A 26,964-nucleotide genomic window follows, 5' to 3' on the forward strand; every position below is an offset into this window, starting at 1 on the left:
CATTGAAGCCGGGGAGAATGTAGCTTTCCTTCAGTTTGAGCCATTTAGATATGGTTCATGTAGAAACACAAACAAACAATGGTATTATTTAATATTTTACACTTTTACTCGATATTCAGGTTAATTCCATTTATCTTTATATTCTTTGATATTATATATTACATTATACATTAAGTTTTTACAAATTACATATACATTATGTCTTTACAAATTAGTTTCCGTTTATACACAGACTTATTTTTTTGGAGGATCAGGTGGGACAGTCACGGATTTTTATTTTCGGTCAGCGTAATCATATATTTCATTTTCGTCGCGTTGTATGTTATGCTAAAACGTATCTTACAATTAGTTTCAACACTTCCGATGTCAATAGTTGAGAATCACGATCGGAGGATTGTCCGAGATCGAAATTAATCTCGAGATATGTCTCAATTACAAGACCGACCATTAAACACCATCGCTTTGCGAATCAGCATGTTTCTCGACTTTAATACGCTTCGACTTCTCTTCAGTTTCTTTTAACTAACATTAAGTCAAGTTACAACAGCAACATCGAAAGCATAATTCTCTCTGCCCCTCTTTCTCTTCAAACTATTTGTCGCAAGTTATATCGAAGTGTGGGCGACATGGATATTTTGCATAAACGCTCTATGTAGTCAACCAAAAAGAAATTGATCGCGCCGACTTCCTAGTGGCTACGGCCGTGCGCGCACTAGCAACTTTTAATACACAATTTTGAATGTTACTGATGAATTAAAGAATTCATTAAGATGTAATTTCTGAAATGTCCGCCCGAATGAAACGAGACCGAAAACGGAAATGAAGACAATCAAAACTTAATATTGTTAAAATTCACATACCTCGAAATAATGAATGGAAAAACATCATTTTCTTGAACAAAGAAAAAATTTAACTAGGATGGGTCAGGCGTGTCTAAATTTTATTGGAATGATTTGAGGAAAATGCAATGCCAAATCGAGTTTTAGCGAAATTATGTATTGGTTGTTTATGTTGTTATGTTAAAGGCAAATTTGAAACCTTTTTTTCTCCATACGATGTGTTTTCTATTTTACAATATTTGTTGTATACGCCATTTCGACATCTTAAGATTTGATTTAGCTTTTATTTCTCCCGTTAATCTACTTTCCACTGTTACATTTTGAAGTATTAATGAAATTTTTCTTTTCGTCAGTTTCCTACGTCAATCTCTTACGTACTTTTTCCATATAAATCACGCAATTTCATAAAATTGTTTATAAAATGATGTGCTTTGACCTCCTTATAACCAATTAGTTTTACCATTTCTTTATTATTTAACAACCTCTTGGCATCTTTAACTAAACCAGCAAATACATACAATACTTATGTATAGTAACAAATATGATAGTAATAATCAAAACATAATATAATGAGCAGAGGTGCTGTGCAAAAAGCAATTGAAACCATTAATATATGCATAAATCGAAACGCGAGTAACTGTTCAAGCGTCGATTCACACTATCGGTCAACTCTCGATCCACTCACGATTCGATCAAATATCTTTCAATTCTCTACAACGCATGTGTGCACACTATGAATCCCAGTCTGATTTCATTTTACGTTCGTTCACCAAAAGCATTGAAAGAATATTGAGCAGACTCTAAGCGGACCGATAGTACAGATCAACTCTAAATCAGAAACTTTATAATAAAGATAACAATTAAATCACTAGTGCGCGCTTTTAGCATTAGATATTTTTATCTGGATTAACGTCACCCCTGCTTTTCCTTTTCAAATTATTATTACCATCTACATGTTATTTATATCGAACGTACTTCTTTTTATGGTGGAATCGATGAAATATGTATGAGATCATGTAGAGTAGGGGTGTCGAACTGACTCTCCTCTAAGAATTAATTCTTGATCAGTCGGATCCCTCTCTTACTCCAAGAGTTGTCCGAGTCGGTGCGGCTAGATCAGGAAAATTAAGGCGATTGCAGTTACCCTCTCTTTGGCATTACCGCAGCGTTCTGTGGTAGTTGCGATGGTGTCGGGGGATATCCGCTGACGGGGAATGAGGTAGTGGAAGAGGTAAGGCGGAGTGGGGGAAAAAGGTGATTCCGCCTTTTTCGGGCTTCACTATTCCGAGTCCCATTCGGAACAACAATGTAACTCCCACGTTTATAACAGCGACATCAGGTTTGGCACTAAAACTACCGAGCAATTAAAGTGCCTAATTTCCAATTTTCTATAAAAATTAGAACAATACATTTCTTGAGATTTGAAAAGCCGACTAATCTTGCATCTGCGCAAATACACAAATTTAATAAAAAATCTTTCGCAAACGTGCCTTCATAATTTGAATACTTGCAAAATAAAAATTCCGAACTGGGTCAATTTGGTCCGTCCTGCAGTCTTAGTGTTTAAATGCACTGCGGCAAGGGGTATTAGTCGCATCCTCCACCTTAGTCCTTCCAAGAAACATAGCAGAGCATCCGTGCTCCGGGATTCGGTAAACATAGAAAGCCGCCGTTGCCTAGAAACGAAATCCGACATCAATATTCGTTACCGTTTGTTGCAGCAAACCTGCCACTCTCGTCTGAGTGGTCAGATTCGAAATTGCACGCCTTGCCCACATAGGTTTTCGGTTCTGGTATATGATTCGTTGAGGCGCTTACGCATACTAATCGGGTTGCGCGACAAAGAGCGTAAAAGACCGTTTCCGGATTTGCAATTGGATTCCTCGGAGCGACTGTATTCACCTCTATGACGTCACGAGTTCCAGGTTCACTGCAACGGACGGTACATCTCACTTCGTTGCATTCTGCTCCGTCTGATTTCTTCACCACGCGGCTCGGCCAATAATAACGATGTGCGGAAACTGAGCCGCCACACAGCGGGTCGAAATCGTCAAAAACTAGGCATTTGACCGAAAAATAATTTTTTGTTTCTGTAGTGTTATACTACTTTTTTACTTCTACTGTTATTGTAGAACAAATATCCATTCATTTGACAACAGAATAATAAATAGTAGACAAAAGGTATTTATCTACGAACAAAAATCTAAAAATTACTTTACATAAATATCAAAAATTTCAAATGAAATTTATTGAATTATAGGTAAAATACGGTTTTACGTTGCAAATACATATTTGTTCTAATAATAGTATCTAATAATAGTATACATAGAAATGTAATGTAACAGTACAGAAACAGAAAATTGTGTTTCTACCGAATGTCTAGTGTTTGACGATTTCGAGCCACTGTGCGCGATAACTACCGGGGCGAGCACTACGAGTGGACGCCTCCCTTTGCCCCTGTGCACTTTTGGCAGGGTTGTCACTGCTATGAACGTGGGAGCTGCACTGTATTTACACTTGTCTATTATTTATAAGGGTGACTAGCCTGCTCGTAGTGGTGTTTTCGCAACAATTAAAGAAGGGAAAAAAATTATGAAGAGGTCGCTTCTCGCTGACCTGGCCAAGAGGGAAAATGGTTTCGAGCCAACAGTTTGACAACTCTGGTGTAGAGCGTTATCATTTTCCATTTGTAGAATTTTATGAACACACCATTTATTAAATACCTATGACGATATCAACGCTTCTGGAAAGTTATTTCTTTAAAAAGTCTTCTTTCCGAAGTCATTTAATCGTATTTATACCAATTTGGCATTTGGCATCCAGATCGTTCCATTTTTAAAACTTTTCATCGATTCAACCGACTCACCTTTAGCCTTATGTTTATCCTAAACTTCTTAAGCGGTAACAACTTGGGTAGTTTCGGTTAACGTCGTTCTACCATTAAACTACTCGTACTTCCAGTTTGTATACGGACGCAGTTATATTGCAGGTTACTCCTACTTCTCGAGATAAACTCGATCCAGACAATCCGCAATATTAACGTTTCTCTTTCTATTTTCCTTCGTCGAATTAACCCCTGCAGACAACTGTTTTTAAAAGAATTGTGTTTCTAGTATGGACACCATTGATAATTGTTTCACACACTTTCATTCTTATATTAAATTTCAATTATTTTACTTAATATTCAATTTTATCAAATCAGTATAAATAAATTAAATTCACCTTGAATTATTACAATTTTACTGTAATGTTGGATAGTTACATGAGATTACAAGTTATTAATACAGATTAATTAACTTTCAGATTAAATGAAGGTGACATTATATATTCATCATAAAACGAAAAGCAGTTTAATGAATGTCAGTGAAGCCAAACAACATTATAATATTTTTTTTATAATTGATAATATTCTGTAAATGAATATTTAAACAGTGTATTAGTATTAGTTGATTTGTTTTGCATTTAGTTTATTAGTAGAGATATTTAGAAAAGATGAGAATACATGAAAGTATTAATGTGACGTTGATTTTCATTAAATAAGATATGTTCATATTTGTATAACAATTCTTTTGCAAATAAGGTATATAATCACAATTTGACAATATACATTTTTATGATAAGTACAGGGGCAAACAAAGATATTTATACAGTGAAGAAACTATAAAGGAGATATAATCGACAACTCTATAAGTGGATAATACAAGTTTAAACTAATAATCATCTCACGGAAATATAAAGAAATAAATTTTATATTCCATTATCTAGTAATTTAAATAAAAGTTCACAGCAAACCAATTATAAAAGGAAATTCACTCGTTTCGCAATAAAAGATTTCATTTTGTATTTCTTTGTTATTTATTAGCAGGTTTTATACTGCACGAATATATTCATCCATTCCAAATATTACAATATTATGAATTTCTATTCAAATTACTGAATACATTACAGAATCTAAACATCGCTTAGTGTAAATATTCTGCAATATTCATTGCAATAAAATGATTCGTTTACGAAGTAGAATTATTTTTATCAGAGTGTCTTTACTGTACAAATATTTTTGTGGGTCCCTGTATGTGTAGACACACAACATTTACAAAAAATTGAAAAAGTATAACTGAATAACACTGTTACCAGTTATGGATATTCCGTAAATCAACCTCCGTCGAAGGAAAATAGAAAAATCATTTTCCATTGAATCGATTGTATTCAACAGGAACGCCCTAATTACAAACATGGCATGATACTCGTGAGTTAGTCATATAATCAACAATGACGATATATACGATTAATATCCTTAGACACAAACAGCGATACGTGTTGGCCGCGGTCAGTTACCTATTGTAATCACGTCCACAGTGAAAATGTAAACCCCTAAAGTGATGTTAAAGAGTCGCTGTCTACATTCATTCGCAATTCAATGATCGCTCTTTCGATCATTGCTCTTTATCTATACATGGTTTTAAGCTCGGCAGGCTCGTACAAATACCGTTGCTGTTGAACATCTCGTGTATTTCAACACGATACGTATTTATAATTATTTGAACGATTAACCCCAACCGTGTGGCAATTTTCGCGCTCGAATGTATAACTATTTAATTAACTATTTTTTGGCATATCATCATAAGTTCATTTCACCATTAACCGAGACATCGAACTTCATTTATTACATCAACCACCTCACAAACTTAAAAACTATGAAATAATTAAAAACTGTGCACTCTTGAAAAATATGTACGCTACAATGATTCTTTTCATAATAAATAGTTACATGAGTTTATAAGTATTTCATGTTTACTTAGAGTATTTTTAATAAAATGCAGAATATCTTTTCAAGAAAATCGAAAAATCAATAAACTTTGAAGAAAATAAGTAAGTAGTATAACGTAAATATGGATATCGATCCTATAGCGGTTTAATAATTTGTTCATTTTTATATTGAATACTTTTTTTTCAATTTCTGCAAAAGGATATGAACATTTCACTAAAAAAATTCAATTTATAGAGCATATCTACATTAAAATGAAATAGGTACAGCATGTATATCCAACAAAATCATTTTACTTTGTTTGGAATATTTTTACAAAAATGATAGAATATATAATTTACACAATGTATTTCACAGATTGGTAGTTTCAATTATGTTACTGCGAACAAAAATGACTATATAATTCTTAGATTTAGAAAGACTGCTTAGACTCGTCAGAGTTTACTTTATTGTTAATATATTCTTATAAAATATATAAAAGGAATAATATTCATATTTATTGAATACTTTTTAAAATCATAGCAACCGGTAATTCAATATTGTAAGGCAAAACGTAAAGAAGAGGTGATCGTCGCGTTAAATTAAAATACGCAGATCTACCATTTACCTAACTATAATATTTTACAACAAAATGTATAATAATTGTTCTAACATATTCTCTCCCAATATAAGGCAAAGTGTAATGAAAATTATTGTTAAATTAGTCTTCAGTAAAAATAAATTAATGAGAAACATTTGTTAAGAATAAGTGTGTAAGCCTCATAGCTTCAAAAAGTCTAAGATTATAAAATAACTGTATTAGCAAATGTTTCTTTCACTGGCTAGCAAACTGAAGATTGATGTAATAAAAAGTTCATCAATTCGTCTGTACTAGAATACAACATGCAATTAGTGAGTCGGATGTATAACTTCTTCAGCGTCAAAATTGTCACACACAAGAGCACTTAACAAATAACAGACGCATTATTACTTAGCATGCGGAATTTTCAGTGATTCAAATTCAAACCAACGAATCATTCGCGTGATGACAAGTCGTGAGCTTCTCAGATGATTAGTAACGAGAAAATATCTTAGATTGTATCTTATTGTCGTATAAAATGCGAGTCCGTTATGACATATTTCCAATGTAATTTTACAGTCCAATCATATAATAAAGTGCTTTACGTGCTCGTTACTTATCGATACTTTGTGCGATACAACGATTTCTCTTAGTCTTTGTGTACTTTCAACTGTCTCACACCTACGCTTTTTTTTTGATTTTACAAAGTATAGTATGCCACGCAATCAACAGAAATCGGTTAGACATTGTATTGTATATTTTCATTCTGAATAATTAATACTGATAGAAGGTCAAAATAAATTCAAGTATTCGTTTTATCACATTTCAAATCGGAAAAGAATGAACACACGGGAATCATCGAAAAATGACCAATCTTAAATACAACCGAGATTTATATTATTCATGGAAAAAAGGTATTTTACTACGAATTTGCGCGCCAATACATAAAACTGTTCACTCTCAGAGCAATCCTTACACCCTTAATTTATACATGTATCGAAACATCGACGAATTCGCCGATACTAATGCTGCAATCGTTCTTCAAATTCTTTTATTTTATATTCGGCATACAATATTTAACCCTTTAGTCGGAAATATTGCTTGTAAACAACATGAATTTATACTGTTCCTTTATGTTCCGTTTTAATCGTGACGTATACTTTCAGGTTTGTTTTCAGTTCTTTATATTTTCGTTACATAAAGTTACAGAATTTATTTTGTAGCATACAAAACATACATGATACTTCAGGTGTTCCACTTCTTCTGGTGAAAGAAGAAACGTGTGCAAGTATGAATTATAGATGATTCTTCGGTTATACCATTGTTCATGCTGTTTCATGTTCATTTTTTTTATTTGTTCGCTGTCACGGTATCTCGAAGCGACCATTGCGTTCCGCGAAACTTGCCAAGTAAAGGGTTAAGTGACGCTATCGATTAGAAATTGATAATTTCAATTCTTATTCAATACGTACTGTGATATGGTTTTATTCGTCGACGTAAATTCATGCATGCTCGCATACGCAGGATACAATTGCTTGCGAAATGATATTATAACTTATTGTCAGTGCTCTCTACGGTGGGGAGAGGATCTTATGATCCGTCATAAAATTGCTACCCCGTCCAATAACAATGTCACGCTTTCTTCGAATGTGAACACATATCACGACACCAGCTACAGTTGAAACAAAATCATTTATTCTCTTAGTGTTGAAATAAAAAATAGAAAAATTTATTTATTTATAGAAACAATTCGTTTATAAAGTTTTACTCAATTCAATTATTAAACAATGTATTATTAAATTAGAAAATTAATTGTAATTATGCTTCAAGTTCTTCACAGTTTTTAATATTATATCTCAAAATTCTTCAATCTGATTGTTTAATCTCAAGCTTAATAACAGTAATATTAGACAGAATATACATTATAAATATAAGAGCTGTTTTTCACAACTAAAAGCTTTTGAAGAATAATCTTCATAAACAGATAAAACTGATTAATATTGAGAGTTAACATGAGCATTTAATTATATTGTTTCGACCATAGCTTTTACAAGAGTATACACGTAATATTAATAACTTATTTATAGATAAAACGGAAATTAAACTTCATTTGGCTGATACGAATATTAAGAGAATTTGAACGTACAAAGATCTCTTATTTCCAAAATTAAGTTAATAAATAATTTTTAAATTACATTAATGACCTTTCGTTTAAAGTAAAATGAATTTGACACAAGGATTGAGTTACTTCAGGTATGTTCCACGCAATTTTTAATATCTGCCAATTGCAATAAGAAAATTAGGGGTATTATTGTTAATATACATTATATTGAAACAATTTTATTAGTTTTAAGTGCCAACGTAGACAGTACTGGCAATTTTCTATTTACAATTGCGTAGAAGGGCTTCATAAGTTATTTATAATATTTTTTGTATCAAATAAATACAGAATTATTTCTTTGGTTTAGAATTCGAAAGAAATGTGTTATGGAGATGGCACTGAAATAAGAATCGTAGAATACTGTTCATCATAGCATGAATAAAATGAAAATATGACAAAAGTCATAATAACCTAAGATTACTTTTATTTTGAGTTGTCATAATAAAATATTCATTGCAACTGAATGACCGTCACAAATACAGTTAGAATTTCTTTTGCTTTATGAATTATTTCTTTAAATAACAACATTATAACAAGAATAATTTATCTCACTAAATAATACATTATTTTGTTGCTTATGGAATGTATAAAGGATCTTTAACTTATGGCTTTACATATACGAATCTTTGGAATTTTGATAGTCTTCTGTAACGTTCATGAAAGTGCAATATTTAATAATAATAACAATACAAATGAATAAGGAAAATGACATGTGTAACTTTAAAAGTTACACTTTTTTAATCACTACGTATAATAATTTTGGTGTCTTCTGGTATAATATAAACAATTTCCGATAATGTTACGAGAAAACATTGCAGTCACGAACAAATTATATAAATGAAATATTTTAATATCTACTATTAACTGATTGAACTATACCGGCTCATATAAACACTGCGCGTCGCGTATCCATTAAGGGGTACCATTTGAATTTCCGCCCTTTTTTGTGTTTTTTATTTGCACAACCACATCTATTTCTCATTTTGCCATTCTTCTTAGTGCACTGCATTTGTCACAACCATATCTGTGAATTAAAAGAATATAAAAACTAACAGTAAGCTTGTACAAGTAAAAGAAAACCAAAACACAAGATTCTAATTTTCAATACTTTACAAAGATTGGTTGAAAAATTAAAATATTCAAGACACGAAAATATAACCACATATGAGTAATACGATTTTTTTAATTGGTTAGCATTTTAATAATTTTTGTTTGTTATTAAGGTAAGTAATAAAATCTATTCTAATAAATTAACTGTTACGGCGATCACCGGTGGTCAGTATCTCTGATTTGATTAATAATTATTGTAATGAAACCAATCCAATAGCATACAAATTTTTTAACAACAGGTGTAATTACTTGGACAATAATGAGAAAAAAACACTACCGAAAGTTAATAATTGTTATTAATGACACTTAATAACCCATAAAATTTACGCATAATTGAATACATTAAAAGTTTGGATTCTTAAAAATATTGAATATATATATATTCTTTTAAAGTATTATGCATATGCAAGATTATTAACAATGGAATCACACAGTAGTAAAATTGAGTATCATGTATTTCCTTGTAAATTCTATGGAAATACGTTTATCGGGATTTTAATTTGCTTATGCTCTAACTTGAGTGTATCTGAGTTAATTTATTTAATAATGTCCGAGAAAATCATCTGCGTCTTTTCAATAACCGGGAAGAAAGAAATCGAATTGAGTTACTTCGATCAATGTTTTTGGTACTCCTACTGTTAAAGTTTAAGAAGGTGTAAAAGCATACTGTGAATATAGTTTCCAAATAATAATTACATTACCGAAAAACATATCTTAAACACTTAATTAATATTGACAATAATATTGACAAAATAAATTCTACTTGTTTCCATTGAAATTTGTTATTATACGTGTTGCAAGTGTGAAAATATTTATTTAAACAAATTAATTTGAAATCTTAAATTACGTATTGTAGGCACAGTTGAACAGAATGTTTATGATCATTTTTAGAATATAAGAAGATTCATTGAATTTAATAATAGTAACGAAAAGATTGTACTGTAGGAACTCTAAAAATGCTCTAAATATTTATAGTAATTAATAATATATATAGGCGTTTATTATTCGTTTATTTGCGTAAAAAATATTACTATCCATGATTTAAGAGATTTAAGAGAACCTTTTCAAATCCCTTTTCCATGAACCTTTAAAGCATTAATAAGCAGAGATTGAAAATTCTGAAAATCACTGCTTGAAACAATTACATATCGGTTCCGATTAAAACAGTTATAAATAACTTGAATAAGTTATGAATAACTGTCATTCGGTATATCGGTTCTAAGCTACTTATATCGGTTTCGGTTCCAGTTCTTCAGAACCAATATTGTATCGGTTCTATAACTATTATTTTTCGGTTTTTGGAACAATTATGAAAATCTGAAATGAAGAACCGAAAAATAACGATTATAAAATCGTTTCTGAACTTTTTCTTAAGAATTGAAACTGAAACCAATATACGGAGTAACAGTTATGACTTATTTTAGTTTTTCATAATTGTTTCAAGAACCGATATCATAACAGTTTTCAATTCCTGCTAATAAGTAATTGAACATCTTACCTCATCACTATGTAGCACTAGTCAGACATTTTCTCCAGTCATTACTACATTTTCCTGCTGTGCCTTCTCTTGCATTTCTTTTTCAACTTCTTTTTCCTTCTCCTTTAGTTGTTCCTTCTCCTTCTCTTTCTGTATCTCCTTTTCTTTTTTCTTCTCCGTTTCTTCTTTCTCTTGCTTATCCTCTTTTTCCTTTTCTTTTTCCTTCTCCTTCTCTTTATCCTTTTTCTCCACCTGTTCTATCTCTTTCTCTTTCGCTTTTTCCTTCCCTTTCTCTTTTCCTTTCTCTTTCTCCTTCTCTTTCTCTTTCTCTTTCTCTTTTTCTCGTTCCTTTTCTCGTCCCCTCTCACGTTCCCTTTCCCTTTCAGCTTTTCGTTCCTTCAGTAATTCCACTCTGCGTACTCTGTGCAAGCTTCCAGAGGGAAAAGTTGAATCTTCGACCGCGGCAGCTGCGGCCGCTGACGCTCCTCGCTCCACAGCTGTCTGCTCAATAATTTACTTCACTGTATTTTTTTATATGTTCTCGGTCTAGCTTCGTTTTATTGCAAATAACCGACAAATATTAATAAGATAGCTTAGATACATACTTTCAATATGAAACTGGCTGTCGAACTTTTCGCGATGGGACTTTGTGCCGAGGACGGATGAGTATGTCCATGGCCATGAGTATTGAAGTAGCCACCAGCTTTCGGTTTTAGGTGGCGATTGTACATTTGCATATGCACGATCTTCATGTACTCGATTTGTGCAGCTAAATTCTGAATTTCCTCCTGTACCGTACGGTATAAACATGTGTAAACAAGATGAGACGTTTAAATTGAAATAACAAAATATTTTCGTCATTTACAATTATGTACAACAATTTTTCATGGCAAAGTTGCACTGCTTTAAGAGTTATATGTAACGATAAAAAAATTTGTTTCAAAATCATTCATCTATAAAACTTCAAACTCATCGATATAGATGCACTGATTGATTCTTTATAAATAACACAACTGCAAATTTTATACAGAGATTCTTCGGACTAATGGAACCATATTTTGATAATAATATACTGAAAACATGTGTGCATGTACATGTTACAGTTGATATAATAAATACGGTTTGTATTAATAATAATCGGCCATTATTAATAATATCTGTATCTTTTGGTAAATATAAATAATAAACTGTAATAATTATATTTACCGGTAATTATTAATAATTACTTGCGTAGCTTGGTACACCTATTAAGAACATTTTTTCACTATTTTCTACTATCTATGAACAAATTTATACTACATTGTATTACACCACATTTAACGTGGTTATAAATTATTTCTTTGTTTGTGTACAGAAAGAAGTTTTAACAAAATCATTTTTACTGGCAAAACTACACTACAGAAAATAGGATATTGTTTCATAAATTACTACAAAACAAAAATTGTATATATATTTGATCATAAATTACTTATTTATGTGTACAGAAAAGTTTTGACAAAGTAATATTTTATATAAATTAATACAAAACACAAATTGAATATGCGTGGTATTTTTCCAGTCCTTTCCTGACATTTACCAAAGATAGTTTTGAATTATTAATAACGGTTGATTACCGTTGGTATAAACCAATTAATCACTAGAACTATAACATATATACGAAAAGTTATTAAATATATTAAGAAAAATTATTTACATAATATTTAATTTGTATATATGTTACTGTTCTATTAATTAATCGCTTTACACTAACAGTAACCGACCATTATTAAACTAAATATAATGTAAATAATTTTTTTTATTAAGAAACATGAATGTTGTTAAAAAGTTGGTAATGATTTACAAACGGGGCTCCTTCACCAATTTTAACAATAGAACTACCGAATATTTATTGTGATTGATATATAATCTTTATAAAGATTGTAACAATACATTTTTTTATAATTTCTTCAGATATTACTTGTAGTATTTAGGTGAAACTATTTATTGTCGAAATCATTTCGAATAATGAATACTTTTCAAATATCAATAATTGTGAAAAAAAATCTATAACCCGTCGTCTTGACGGACACAGTAGTTCTAATGTTAATTACCTCAGAACGTATTATCGCGGACGCGATTTAAAACAATTCTTCTTTATACACCTTAAAACTTAGAAAATTGCGTGAGAATGATTTACCTTAAGTTCTTCATTCTCCTGAATTAAATCCGTTGTTTCTTCAGGTAGCAAGCCTGTTCCATTTAATGAAAAACTTGCCGTAACTCCGCGCGCTCTCGCGCGGCTGTCCCATTGATCTCCCTGACCTCGCAATACTCGAATTACCTATAATTTGTAAATTATGTTACAATCGATAAAAAAAATCGAAAATATGCGTTTAAGAAAAGTTTTGTATTACATAAGCTGTTCATCAAATTTCACGTACATAAATAAAAAGTATGTCATACCTTGGGACCAAACACAAGGAATATGGTTACGGAAGTAGAAAGTTGTGTACGTAAGAATCCCAACAGATACTTGATATCCGGCCCGGCATGAGGGAAAATGAAGACGCTGCAAAATTAAAGGATTGAGATTTAAAGTTAACAATATTACGAATGAACAGTGGCTTCAAAAAGAGTGCTTTCTTCATATCATATTTAGACTTCATTTACTTATTGTAGTTTATAGATGTTCAATATACATATAAATCTTAAAAGAATAAAAATTTGAGAATAAGAATACTCGGAATATTATCAATATTGTGTATAAATAAATAATTTCAAAAGCAATAAGAACTAAAAATTATGAAATTTTGTGTGTAAGTAGAGTAAGTCAAGTCTAATACATTGCAATTTTTGTGCCGAATTTATCTTTGAAGGGGTAAAGCCATCCCTGAAAAAAATGCAAATTTTTTCTACCGTGTATTATCTTGAAAATGGAAAGATATAGGCGAAAAAAGTTGAAACGAAAAATACATTGTTTTATCACGTATATAAACTACAAAGTAAAATTTTTAAAATTCAAAATACACATTTAAAATTTTGGAAAATTTTATTTTGTGATTTTATATATGCGAAAGAACAATGTATTTTTCGTTTCAACTTTCTTTCGCTGTACCTTTCCGTTTTCAAGATAATCCACGGGAAAGAAAAATTTACATTTTTTTCAAGGGGTGGCTTCGCTCCTACAAAGTGAAATTCGACACGAAAAAAATTGCAATGTTAATACATTGCTTAACTTGCTCTACTTACACACAATGTTCATAATTTTTTAAATATCCGGGTCCGATACCTTTCCTTGTAAGATATTTCATATTTGAAACAATTTTAATAAAATCACAATAACAAATCATAACGTACTTAGAATTTTTGTACAAGAGTGGATTTCAGTAGAATTTCGAACCAAAGTTTTCTAAAACTTAAAAATTCTATAATTGTTTTGATTTTTCGCAACTTTGTGGAGCCACGCTATATTTTAAATATACTACAGATAAGATCATACTGAATTGCGATCATGGTTATATTCACAGCTGCTATGTTGTAGATTGCGTAGCTTATTAAACGGGCCTCGTTGAAAAGACTTTCTGCGTTGCGGACGTTGTAACATACTTTAATACCCCATGCAAGGAACATAATCTCTCCTATAAGAAAAGGATACATGGTTGATTTCTGCAGTTCCTTTTTATCGAATAATATTAATTTTAAATATACTTTTTATCGCGTAATTTTAAATAATATGCAGGGAAGAGTGGAGCAATGGCAACTACTTAAGCAACAATTATAATAAAATGAAAATATGAAATAAAATATTTATTTAAATAAGTGTTTCATAAACCTAAATTATTTATCTATTGGTATAATAAAACAAAAATTGTTTTACATTCATTTAAATAACAAAATTTATAAAAATAAAAAAGATATGTTTAACCATAATTGCCCATAGCTGCGGGTAATAGCGGTCACTTTGTAAGCAATGATAATCTAAAGACCATAATGCTTTTCGCATACATATCCTTCAAGTGAGTTCCACCTGGAATGTTCAGAATGGATATTTTAAGGCCCATAGGCCACAAAAAATGCGACCAAACCATATTTTATCATAAAAATATTACCAAATTGGAAACAAATATGGCATTCGTTTTACATTTCGCTTATATCGCTATTATTATTGTCTTGATAATAGATTAATTTCATAATTAATAATGATAATAAATGACACATTTTTCTTATTTTTCTCCGTTCTACCTTAATTCTTTTTTTACAAGATTTACCTTTATTGTTTTTTTATTTTATCTTTTTTCTTCTTTTCTCCCAAACATTTTTTGTTTATTAATAAAATTAAAAATGTAACATGCTGTCTTTATCGACCCCGAGTTATCTTGCCTGTTTATTATCAATTATGAAGCAGAAAGAGGAATGTTTAATGGTTCTTCAGCTGTTTGTATTGTATGATCATTTTCAATAAATATAATTGTTTTTCATAAAGTTTCAGCAGTCCATTGACCTTCCTCAACTTTCTTAAATCGCAATCTTATTATTCATCAAGTAAAGTTGCCTTTTTAAAAAGAATATGTCTATAACGGCCTAATAAATAACGACGGTTATGTTGCGGGCAAGCGATCAGCATTGCCCGCACACGCAATAATCGATAAAAATGAATATTAAACATATAAATAAAAAATATTTATATGAGATATTAATATAGTCCTTCCTATTTGTAATATATCTGTTAGTAATTCAAGTTAAATTGCAAAGAGGACATCAAAATTAATACTAACTTTTTGGTTCTTTTTTGCTAAAAACAGATAAAGCTTGTTTTTCTTTGTTCTTGAACAGCGATTGAGTGGCAACCGTGCATACGCGTAGTAAATGGTATAATAAGACGTAAACAAGAAAAATTGGAAACTTCAGATGCGTCACTTTTTAATAATAATACTGACCATCATTATCAGCTGACCGCGATTACCCTATTCTTCCCTACATTTCATATTTTAATATTAATTATTTATATTAGATAATAAATATAGATAAATATATTAAATAAATAATAATATTTATATTAAGAAGTGTTATTACCGATTGCTAAACTATGGTCCCACCAATTAAAGGAACACTGATAGAATTTTAGACCATACTTGTCCGCTATCACCTCGGCGTACGGTGGTGCACTTAGTGTCCACGTGCCAAGATAAATTAACATTACTAATAATATTGGAACCATCCATTGTAGCAACTGTTTGTCGGTGAGTTTGACTTTGTGTGCGCTTTTGACACGGTACGTGAGGGAAACTCTGTGGAAAAAAAACATTTGAAACTTCATTTTTAATTTAGTCACTTCATAATTGTAAAGGGTATATTTGAAATTGTGATACAATAAAAGAGAATGCTGTTGTGGCTTTAAAATTAGGAGTGGTATTTAATTAAAAAACTGTTAGGGTGTGGTTGAGCCCTGATTATTTGCACTAGGTGTCGTCTATGATGCTGTTGCGAAGAACCACCCAAAGATTGCAAACGGCTTTGGGACCGTAATAATTGCAGGACACGTGACGTGGAGTAACACTATTTATTGATTAAATTGTGATTGCACAGAATTTGTGTGAGCTTGTGAACGCGTGTGTATGTGTGCTTCTATAAAGGAACTTAAACTCTGTTATGTTTTGCTAGTGTCGAACTCTATTCTTTCTCTACTGAGCAAAATTGTCCTATGACAATATAATGTTCTGTCTATGCTGTCTGTTTCTATTTCTCTCCTAACTGTGTTCTCTGTGTGATATCTATTTCTAAACTCTGCTGTTTTTCTGTCTGTCGCCAAAAACCTGGAGCCAGAAATCCCCTCCATTTCCTCGTTTTCTCCCCTCCATTACGCCCTGGGCGTTATTTTCTGGAAGGGGAACAGGATTTTCAAGAGTTTGGAAAAAACCAAACTTGTTCACGTTGATTTTTTCTAAATCATCCTCCGGGTCCTCGGCGTTTATGACATGGTCTGCATTACCGAACCCTAAATCGTTTTGGACGAGCGTACTAGAATTGAAGATCAAGAAACGGAAAAAAATAAGTTTGTCACGTACCATCTATTTTTGGTGCACAGATGGCACGGGCACTCAAATAAAGGTTCAAAGGTAGCTGCCTGCCTGTTCTATGTCGTAAACCTCGTCAAGCTAACTCTAACAAAAACAATTACCAATCATATTTTAAACAAAATTTTGAAATATCTATTTTTATATCCTCTTTTATATTGAAATTAATTACGTGCGATTTTATTCTGTGAACAATTTTTCCAACATTTTAAACAAAAATTGTTATACTATTATAAGGTAATATTTGCTTTTTTTTAAAAATGTAAGCACTTTCATGTATGGTTTCTACTATATAGGTGGATATATAGCATATTCGTTTGCACATTCATAGGCCTTGATATGTTCTTTGAAAGTCATTCAAATTGATTTATTGTTGTTCGAAACTTATCTTTATTGATTATTGCCAAGATTTCTTGTACCGGAGTATAATGTCGATACGGTTGCAAACGTGATTCAAAATAATACTATAATCAGTCCAACAAGTTGAATCAGAGGTAAACAAAATGTTCGCGTGCTAAGCAGTGATACAGTTAGTCACAGAAATATTGGGACATCAGTATAATTTTTGACTTCTAAATTTTGTATTTCGAATGAATATGCAATTGTGTAGAAAAATGAGTTGAATCATGTTTTAGCATAATATTTTAACATAGTATTTTAGTACAGTATAAAGAATGTATTCATAAAACATAGATTCATTACTTGTGGTTACGTTAATCTACAACAAAAATCTTAAAAATGTCATAAAAATATCGAGACACTTTATCTTACTGTTAGTTATAAAATAAAAATAATACTTCTGATATAATTTACGTATGTTTACAAACAAAAGTTCTGCCGATAAGATGTCCTGAGTTCGTGTTACAATTACTTTCGAAAGAATTAGTATTTTTGTGATTTACACTACAGATTTTTTCGTTCAATAGCGATTGAACTTATCGTTCTTAATAATATTAAAGATTAGAAGAAAATGCCTACATATCAAGTCAGTTACACAATATTTCTACAGAAATAATACAAGAGAAAAAGAACAGTTTCAAAACGTATAACGAATATAATTTTTAATAATAATAAATGACCTTAAATGACACATTGAAAGAGATAAGATTTTCAGTTATCTTAAGATATCTCCCTCATATCCCCCAAACAACGTTCGACAAGACTTTACCGTTGCTCCTCTCACCTTCAACGCTTTTTGAATAAAGTGCATGTCATTTTACTGATTTCGACATACTAAATATAAATATCATAGTCGTTTTCGGCGAAAATAAAATTTTGCTATCATTTTTTAAATTTGTACTATTTATTTTAATTTACAGTTATAAAGTTATAAGGAGCAGAATGAATTTTTTTTTCTAAGTATATATAACTTCCGCTCAGCCTTAGTTTCCGAGATAAAACCAAAAAACGTGTGTCTATGCAGACGTAATTAAAACAACTGCCTGCGCTGTAGTAGTCAACACCACCGTCTGTCAACATTGTATGTTAAAAGAAAATAATATCATAAAAAATTGACGTTTGTCATAAGAATCAATGTTTTGAACAAGTTTCTTCCCTGACATAAATAATAGAAATTAGTATTGACGAGACTAGATTCTCTGGGGTAGGGGTGTACCTAAGAGTGCGTCCACATTTTTACTTTATAATTACCAGAAATTCTACCAGTCTGAACGCGTCGGTATTTTTGGAAATTATAAAGTAAACCCGTACGCTACTCAAACCAATCACTATTATTTTTACCAGAGCAGAAAATTGTTCAAACGTAGATGTTTACAAGACACGATACCACATAGAACAGCTTCAAGACATAATAAAGTGCAATCAGCATGGGGATTCATTATACAGGTTTTTCAATTTTTGGTAAGTTTTCTCAATTCCGTCATATACGATTATCATATTCTAAAGTGAAAGCAACGGTAAAGTTCAGGTCAACGTTTTTCTCAGATTTTATAAAATGAAATATAATATGTTATTTTATTAAAAGCAGCTCTTCTTTAGAGAGATAAAGAAATCGATTTTCTTTTATCGCACTTTTTTTAAATGTGATATCGAAGAAACGCGTTTTCAACGTTTCACGCGCTAACTCAGAGAAATAACAAAATCATGGTGATTTAAAAAATGTGATACACTTAAAACAGAATGTTAAATACAAGGAAATTGAAGGTATATTATATACAACTGAGATCGATAATTAATATTGTAAATAATGTTTTCACAAAAATACGTTTTCATATTATAGAACTTTAAACGCGTCATTTTGAAAATGTAATATTTTCACTCGGTATATATAAAATCTAAAAAGTATCACAATTAGACATATAGGGTAACTTTGGATGAGATGGTCCAATCTTTTTTGCATTGTCAAATATCTATCTTGGGTCATCCTGTAAATAATGCGGTTTCTTATCTTTCTTTTATTGTTAAGAATGGAAATAAAGAAAACTTTTTTTTAAAGTAACTATAATGTGTAGACAACTTATAGATAATGAAGGAAAATATATCTCAGATGAAAAACAATCTTGTATATCTTCATTTTTAAAAATAAAAGCCATATAAAAAACCGTATTATTTATTGGATGAACTAATATATTTCCAATTATTTTTAATGGTCTACAGAACCTTACACAGAGGCCTATTTAACTATCATTTTTATATGTTTTTACTTTCATAACATATATCTCCTTTTTGTTAGGTATTAATGACATCTACGAAGTAACGCTTCTTTTTAAAACAGTGGACTATCTTTCCTCAATTTACCCTAATTAACTCTTATCGGTATCAAAATTATATTTTGTACAATGAGGCCCAATATACACTATGGATAAAATCTCGGTTCGCTTTCGATTCGATCAAACATTCTTCATTCGTTTATAATGTATGGTTCACATTATAAATCGCGGTTCGATCTCAATTCGATTTCGCTCTATTTTCGTCTATTAAAAATAATAGAGAAGCAAAGAATTTTGAGCGATGCGAAAGTAAACCGATAGTGTGTACCGAGCATATATTTTATCAAAAGTATAATTTCATTTAAATTATAATTTTTTATTACAAAATTATCGTGAAAAATGAAATTCCGAAACCTGAAATTTGAGTATTCACTATTTTGCCAATTTACAACATAAAATGTGTATTCATTTTATATATACTCATTATAAATCTTTTTTAACTTGTAACTTTTAGACGTTCCACCACTTTAACATTGTAGGGAAATCGTTAAATTTTCCAAGGTTCGCAGAGCCTTTCGAAAAACAGAGAAGCACTGTTTATCTCTTTAATAGTTAATACAAAAAGTTTAATCAAATACACAATTAAAACTTATCCCTGTTCCATTCCATTAAAAAGGAAAATTAAGTCGATATATACGTGATTTAGTGAAACGATTATATTGTTTCTGTAGATACTATCTAAAACAGTATTTTCCAACCTTTTTTGTGCCATGCCCCACTTAAGCGGTTCTAAAATTTTTATGCCCCCCCCCCCCCCACCCCATGTAACATATACAGGGTGAGCCACCTAACGTTGCCACCTGAACTATCTTTGATGTTATCTGAAACATTGTCAGATAAACATTGCCATCTTCGCAAATGGACACTCAAAGACGTTCACTTTACGCGGATCAAACTATTGCTAATATCTCATTAATTACCAAGTTTAGAATATATGAAGGTCAACAATTTTACACTCAGAATTTGATACTCTATTGATCTATGGTAAAAAAGTAAATCATTCCACTAAAAAAAAATCAAGGTGGCCTTGGAATCTTTAAGAAAAAAATGACAGAAAAACAGAAATCTTTTTGGCATCATGTGAGCCCCACTAAACCATTCAACTTTATCCTTCAGACATTTGACGTATCTTTAAAAACAACAAAGATATTTCAGGTGACACCGTTGGGTGACTCACCCTGTACATAATTTTTAATATTATGTTATAATATTTTTATAATATTTTTGCTACTTTTGTTTACGTGCGTAAATATTGTGAAATATATGAAGTGATATTTCAAATTTTAAATTGCCCTGTGGGGCGACGACCCCACGTTGGAAAACACATAAAAAATAAAACAAATATTACAAATAATTAACACTAAAACTACCGCACGGGTCAAATTGATACACTTCTGAATTTTTATTTTACAAGTATGTAAATTATGAATGCGTTTTTGTGAACAATTTTAAATTAATCTTGTGTATTTGTACATATACAAGACTAGAATCTCAACAAACGTATTGTTCTAATTTTTATAAAAAATTGGAAATAAGTCGTCCTAATTGTTCGGTAGTTTTAGTATTAAAGTAATTGAAACACCCTATACTTATATCACATAAACATATTTTTACGTTATTTTTACCGCTCCTTACCGCCATGTTTTCATTAATAACGCCGTATAAGAAATGCAGAAGCCCAGATGTCTCGTCCACTTGGTGGCGATACAGGAATACATGTCCAAAACAGGAAATATTGCGGCCATCTGCATGTGAAGGAAGAGATTAAATATAGTATACGACACAATGTTTGAATATTTTTCTAAGTTAGTAAAAACAAGTGTAGTAAATTTTATACGTACTTCGAGGTACATAATAGCGCAACCTAAAAGCGTGATGGACAGAAATATCGGTGAAGCGACCTTGAACACTTTGAGCTTGCGATGTTTATACATATAGGCCACCAACACGATGGTACCGAACACACAGAAAATGGAAAATGATAAAAGGGTGATTCTGAAAGTATACATTGGATTAGTTGGTTTCATTTATGTCAAATATAAGTACATTGATTTTCAATTTTATTCACTGAAAGTGTCTTTAAGAAATTACTATAAATATGCACATTTGAAATATAGGAATATAATTTTTCAAATGGATTATTACTACTAAAAGTTTTCTTAAAAACTTTCATAGGATTGCATAAAATATGTTAGTAACGAATAAATTTTTTATATGTATGATGCCTAATGAACTTAATGTAAGTATATATATATATATATATATATATAATATATAACATACAGATAATTTCAAACAAAAAATTAAAGGTCAGTATTTGAAATTTCATATACATGTATTATTTCAAAGTACTACGTTAAAATTACAGGTTTATGTTACTTTAGATTTTTTTCATTGTATGTAATAACTTCTTTTATTTAATGAAGTTTGTATCATGAAAAAGAAATTAAACAACGAGAATTTAAACTGTATTATTCTTATGGTACAGGAAAATAATTTTAAATATTAGTATACTACGATTAATAATATGCAAATTTTTAAATATTACTTTGTCTAACTTTCATGTGAAGGTAATGCAAAGGGAAAAAATGTAGAATAAAGTTACTGAAAGTAAAAAATATTTACCTTCACTATTTTTTACATTATTCTCTTTCAAAAAACATTAATATTACAAGTTATCCCAAAATTTTGTACGGTACTATATATTTAAATGTTCAAAGATGAATCAAGAAAAAGTAGCAGAAGAGTAATGAAGTTTAATAATATTTGTACGTTGTCTTTATCTTTACAAAGCCAATGATGAAAAGTATAATTTCTTGCTTAACTACTGTTGGAAATTAATGGCTGTTGTTATTAGTAATTGCAAGATACCCTGTGTGCTATAGACTTTTACACAAAAGCGTTTCAAAAATTAACTTTCATCGGGTGAATTGAAATCTTTTCCTACATATAGAAGGGTGTAGTTCCTAGTGCAAAAGTAAACTGTAAGGTAGTTCTGTCAAATATAGGAATTAGCAGAAATAAAACTAGCCAATAGCGGCTAGACGTGCGAGTCACATGGTCCTCAAGCGTCCATATATAAAACGACTATTCACTTGAAATTAACTTTACTAATGTGATTATTGTTTTCAATTTGTTATACATATTTGAACATCCTCCTTAAATACTATTCTTTAAATAAATTCTGTAACTATTGATTCATAAATATTAACCTTTTCCTACAATACTATACAACCTTATTTAAATTAATAAAATTCATTAGATCCTATTAATAACCCCTTTTAAATAAATTAAATTCTCCTTAAATTACCTTCATTAAATACATTCTCTATAAATTTAAACTGAACACCCTCGAATTCAATTTGCTTTTAAATTAATTCAATTAATAAAGAACCAACCTCTTCTCAGATGAACTACATATTACAACTAACTTGTATACGTAATTATATATTAAATTATAATATATACTTCTCTACTGTTTTTACCTAAATGGCCAATGGTAAGTAGCTAAACACGGTTCAGGCCCTTTACACTTGGTACATCCAGGCGCGCAACGTAAGCAGCGGAACACCTTTGCGTAAGCATCGCTTACATTTTCTTGCATCTCTCTCCAAGCGGCTGAAAATATTACCCTCTTTACAAATTCAAGTTTGATACGATAACATGTTTGATAGACGAAACTTTCACCAACCTTCAACGAGAATTCCATCAAAACCAGACCGATGTTGACTTGGACTATAAAAGCCTTTCCGACATTTGCAGACATACGCGCCCTTTGTCCACCTACTACCGACGCCAACATTATTTGCACTCTGATATTCACACTGAAAACCACACCAAATTTTATCATTTTATCAGGATAATCCTTTCAGAAATAATTTAAGCTAAGGTGTTACTAAAAATTCTAAAAACCTAGATGCCGAATTTGTTTAAAATTGTAGCAGAATAATGTTTCAGTTCTTTAAAAACTGGAATGGCAAGATCGAAAAATCGAGGCGACTGTGTTTTATAGTGTATTGTTATGGCACAGTTTAAAAGTGTCTGAATTATTGTTAGTTGTACATTTAAATTATTTCTACTAAGACTTAAAATCCATGATTGTAAAACATACATCTCAGTGGAGGGTAAAACAAATTTTACTGAGTTCATTTTGAATATAATTTTAAAGTTATAGTAATATTTTAAAATACTAACGCCTGCTTTTCATACTGTGGCATTATAGTTAATATAAAAAGAACATTAATAACTTTTTATATGTGTTATTATAAGAACATTAATAACTCATAATAACATGACCTTGAAACTACCCCCAGAACACTGGAAACATTGATATTGTGGTCTGATATAAATAAGAAATGTCATAATTTAACAGTTTTGTGTAATTTAATAAGAAAATCAACCTAGTAACAATAATAAAACGACTAACGTGTGATAAACGAATATAATTGTCAATTAATTTTAGTTACGAATTGAATAATTATATTGTATTGATCAAGATAATTTTAATACACACTTTGAGTATTAACAAATTCTTCGTAGTCATTTTCTTCTACTTTTATAATAGCGGAAATCATTAAAATACTTAATTTAATGGGCGGTTTTGGTCTTAGCTTCAAAAAATCAATTTTTTGCATTATTTACTTCGTTAAAATTTTGAAAATTAGAAAATTTACGGACACTCTAGTGATCACTGCCAGTACTTGGACTTATCGTCATGTAAAACTTTAAATTCGTTTTTCTCAAAACACTGTTTTTCAAACTAGTAGAAAAAATATCTTAAAAATTAATCAACCGATTTGAATGATTTTGTTTTAAGTTAAAGAATATACTTTACCCCAGATATTGTAGTTTAAATATCTTGAGAATGACCATATTTAATCATTTTTAAATCAGATAAAATGTTAAATAAATAACAAAAAATAAAATGTTTACCTTTAAAATGTCAGAAAACTTTTTTTTAATGTTTTTAGGTTTAATTCCCTGGGCATTTCATACACTTTAAGAGTATGAATATTGTTGTCTTTTATCTCAGATTTTTAATCGAGGAGCTACAAGTTCCACCGTTTTAAATGAATTTTGTGAGGTTCGTGACGGAAAGTAGCAGGGATGCTTGAAATATTTGATTATGATATAATATTAAATACTTCTTTGGTAACAGTAGCACAAGTGGACTACCTCAGCTATTGTTATAAGATTGAAATTGTAGGTAGAAATGTATATTTTGAACAACTTTTTCCCTTGACAAAACTGTTGCTCTCATTTAGTTTCTGTGAGTATCATGAAAAACTTTTGCTACTATCACACAGGGTGGGTCACGAAGCGTGACCAGTTTAGATTATCCTGCTGCTAATAGTTCGATCGGCAATTGTGTTAGCTAAAATAACATGGTTGAAGGAAAGCTTTTCAATGATTGTACCCATTTTCACCAGAATTATCAAAGTCACCTTCAGTATACGCAGATCGCGGAACACTGCTAACAGTTCAAGTTCGATACCATTAAATGTAACCCCAGGTATAGAAGGAAATGTTTACAAACTGTAAAATCTTGCAAAACTCTTCCAACTAAGAGTTTCCTTCAGTCTCCTTAGATTCAGAAAAAAAAGTTTGTTATGATGCTTGTCGGATTCGTCTCACTATTGCTCAAAAGATAGGTGTAAAAAAATTGTAGATTTAAGAAAAAAGAGTCGACAAAAAATTTGATAGAATCATCTTAATTCACCCTGAAAGGAATTCTATATACGTAAGCGTCCCTTGTGAGAGACCCATGAACATAGCTGCACGTTCGACGTTTTGGTCTTCGACATTCTGAAATTTTACTTAAATACTCTCCTCCACAAAAGTTCCAGGCCAAGAATTATAAAATAAAAACCCTGATAGGCGGAAAAGCTCAGCACTCCCAACTCGTCAAAAAACTAGTCACACTCATACCAGACTTTGTTATCTATTATAAAACTAATTTCTATGTGTAGAACGCACGAAACTACTAGAGCTTTTATTGGAGAAAATACAGGGGGCCCGCCAAGTCTGTGCCAACTGTTCACAAGCTAAAACTACATGGGGCTAAGGGGAATCCGTTTGCGCGCTCCACCTCGGTTCTTCTAGGAAACATAGTATACCTAACACCTGAGTTACACAGTAGATTGGTTCCCGGAAAATACCGTGTAAATTGAAATAGTGCAATTTGAGTTCACAATTCACATTGAAAAGAAATACACATGTAAAAAAATTTATTTATTTAAGTAAAAATTCATTAATCCAACAAGATTGTATATGTAATTCAGAAAATAAACAAAAAATTGATGTAATTTTTAAAGTGAAATGCAAGTGCTGTGTAAGTGGAAGTTCTTCCGCTCTTCTTCAACTGTGTTAACCTGTGTTAACTGTGGAATTTAGTTTGAAAAATCTCTCGTTTTGCGCGCAATAAAATCAAAAAATGAAATATGTGCTCGTCAGATACAGGACAAATGCGTCAAGGATATATTTTAATGAAGAACCAAAACAAAACAAAGAAGAGTTACATGTTTATCTGAAAAAGTAAAAAATTCTTTGCTGAAAGAATTAGTACTATTTCAAGTTTTAAGGTAACATGTATACTCGTCAAACGCAGTTAACTACTTAAACTGAAATCGTGCAATTCGAATGCCGTGTAAATTGAAGGCTAAATGTAGTTGGCCCTCCATGTCCTCAAGAGTCCATAAACATAAGCTGCAAAAGCGAAATACGACGCCAATGTTCGTTACATCTCGCTCCGTTGCAGTCTTTTCCGTCTACTTTCTTTGTCACGCGGCTCGGCCAATAACAACAATGTATCACACCTGAGGCGTCACTTTTGATCTACAGTTATTGATGCAGTATCCTGAATGAAAGAGTTCCTTTGCTCTTGTAGCTTTTTAACTTGTGGATAGTGGATACAGGGGCAAAGGGACTTTTTCACTCAGGATGCTTGCATCAATAGCTATAGAACAACAATAACCTGTGTGGTGTGACACAGTATTGTTATTAGCCGAGTCGCGTCACAAAGAAAACTAACAGAACGGAATACGACAGAGGAAGCTGCAACAAACATTGGCATCGAATTTTGTTTTGACGACCTCTTATATTTATGAAATATTGGGAACACAGGGATTGATTACTATGTTTCCTGGAAGAACCAAGATGGAGCTTGTGGCCGAGTCTCCTTGCCCGTGTGCTCGCTTAGCTTGTGGGTAGTGAGACAATTCTCGATCTGTGGACAGTAAATATGTGTAACTCGAAAACAACGATGGATCATG

The 26,964-nt window shown here is 31.1% G+C and overlaps 1 protein-coding gene across 8 annotated transcripts in view; it reads right to left on the reverse strand.

Annotated features, from left to right (window-relative positions):
• LOC116426355 (putative G-protein coupled receptor CG31760) overlaps positions 1-26,964 on the reverse strand; it is a 151,996-nt gene continuing 125,032 nt past the window's right edge. For 2 of the 8 annotated variants that reach the window (XM_076372846.1, XM_076372845.1), the window contains exons 8-18: positions 23,385-23,517; positions 23,179-23,311; positions 21,535-21,688; positions 21,329-21,438; positions 15,964-16,178; positions 14,390-14,528; positions 13,354-13,459; positions 13,088-13,231; positions 11,517-11,699; positions 10,933-11,415; positions 1-9,348 (exon numbers count right to left, since the gene is read on the reverse strand). In XM_076372846.1, the coding sequence (XP_076228961.1) occupies positions 10,954-11,415; positions 11,517-11,699; positions 13,088-13,231; positions 13,354-13,459; positions 14,390-14,528; positions 15,964-16,178; positions 21,329-21,438; positions 21,535-21,688; positions 23,179-23,311; positions 23,385-23,517 (1,779 nt within the window). In that variant the 3' untranslated portion in view covers positions 1-9,348; positions 10,933-10,953. Of the gene's footprint in view, positions 9,349-10,932; positions 11,428-11,516; positions 11,700-13,087; positions 13,232-13,353; positions 13,460-14,389; positions 14,529-15,963; positions 16,179-21,328; positions 21,439-21,534; positions 21,689-23,178; positions 23,312-23,384; positions 23,518-26,964 lie in introns of those variants that run through there. The other 6 variants (XR_012999876.1, XR_012999879.1, XR_012999878.1 and 3 more) reach the window with 6 other exon arrangements.

Source organism: Nomia melanderi, chromosome 12 (genome assembly GCF_051020985.1).
Source record: "Nomia melanderi isolate GNS246 chromosome 12, iyNomMela1, whole genome shotgun sequence".
Taxonomy (NCBI): domain Eukaryota; kingdom Metazoa; phylum Arthropoda; class Insecta; order Hymenoptera; family Halictidae; genus Nomia; species Nomia melanderi.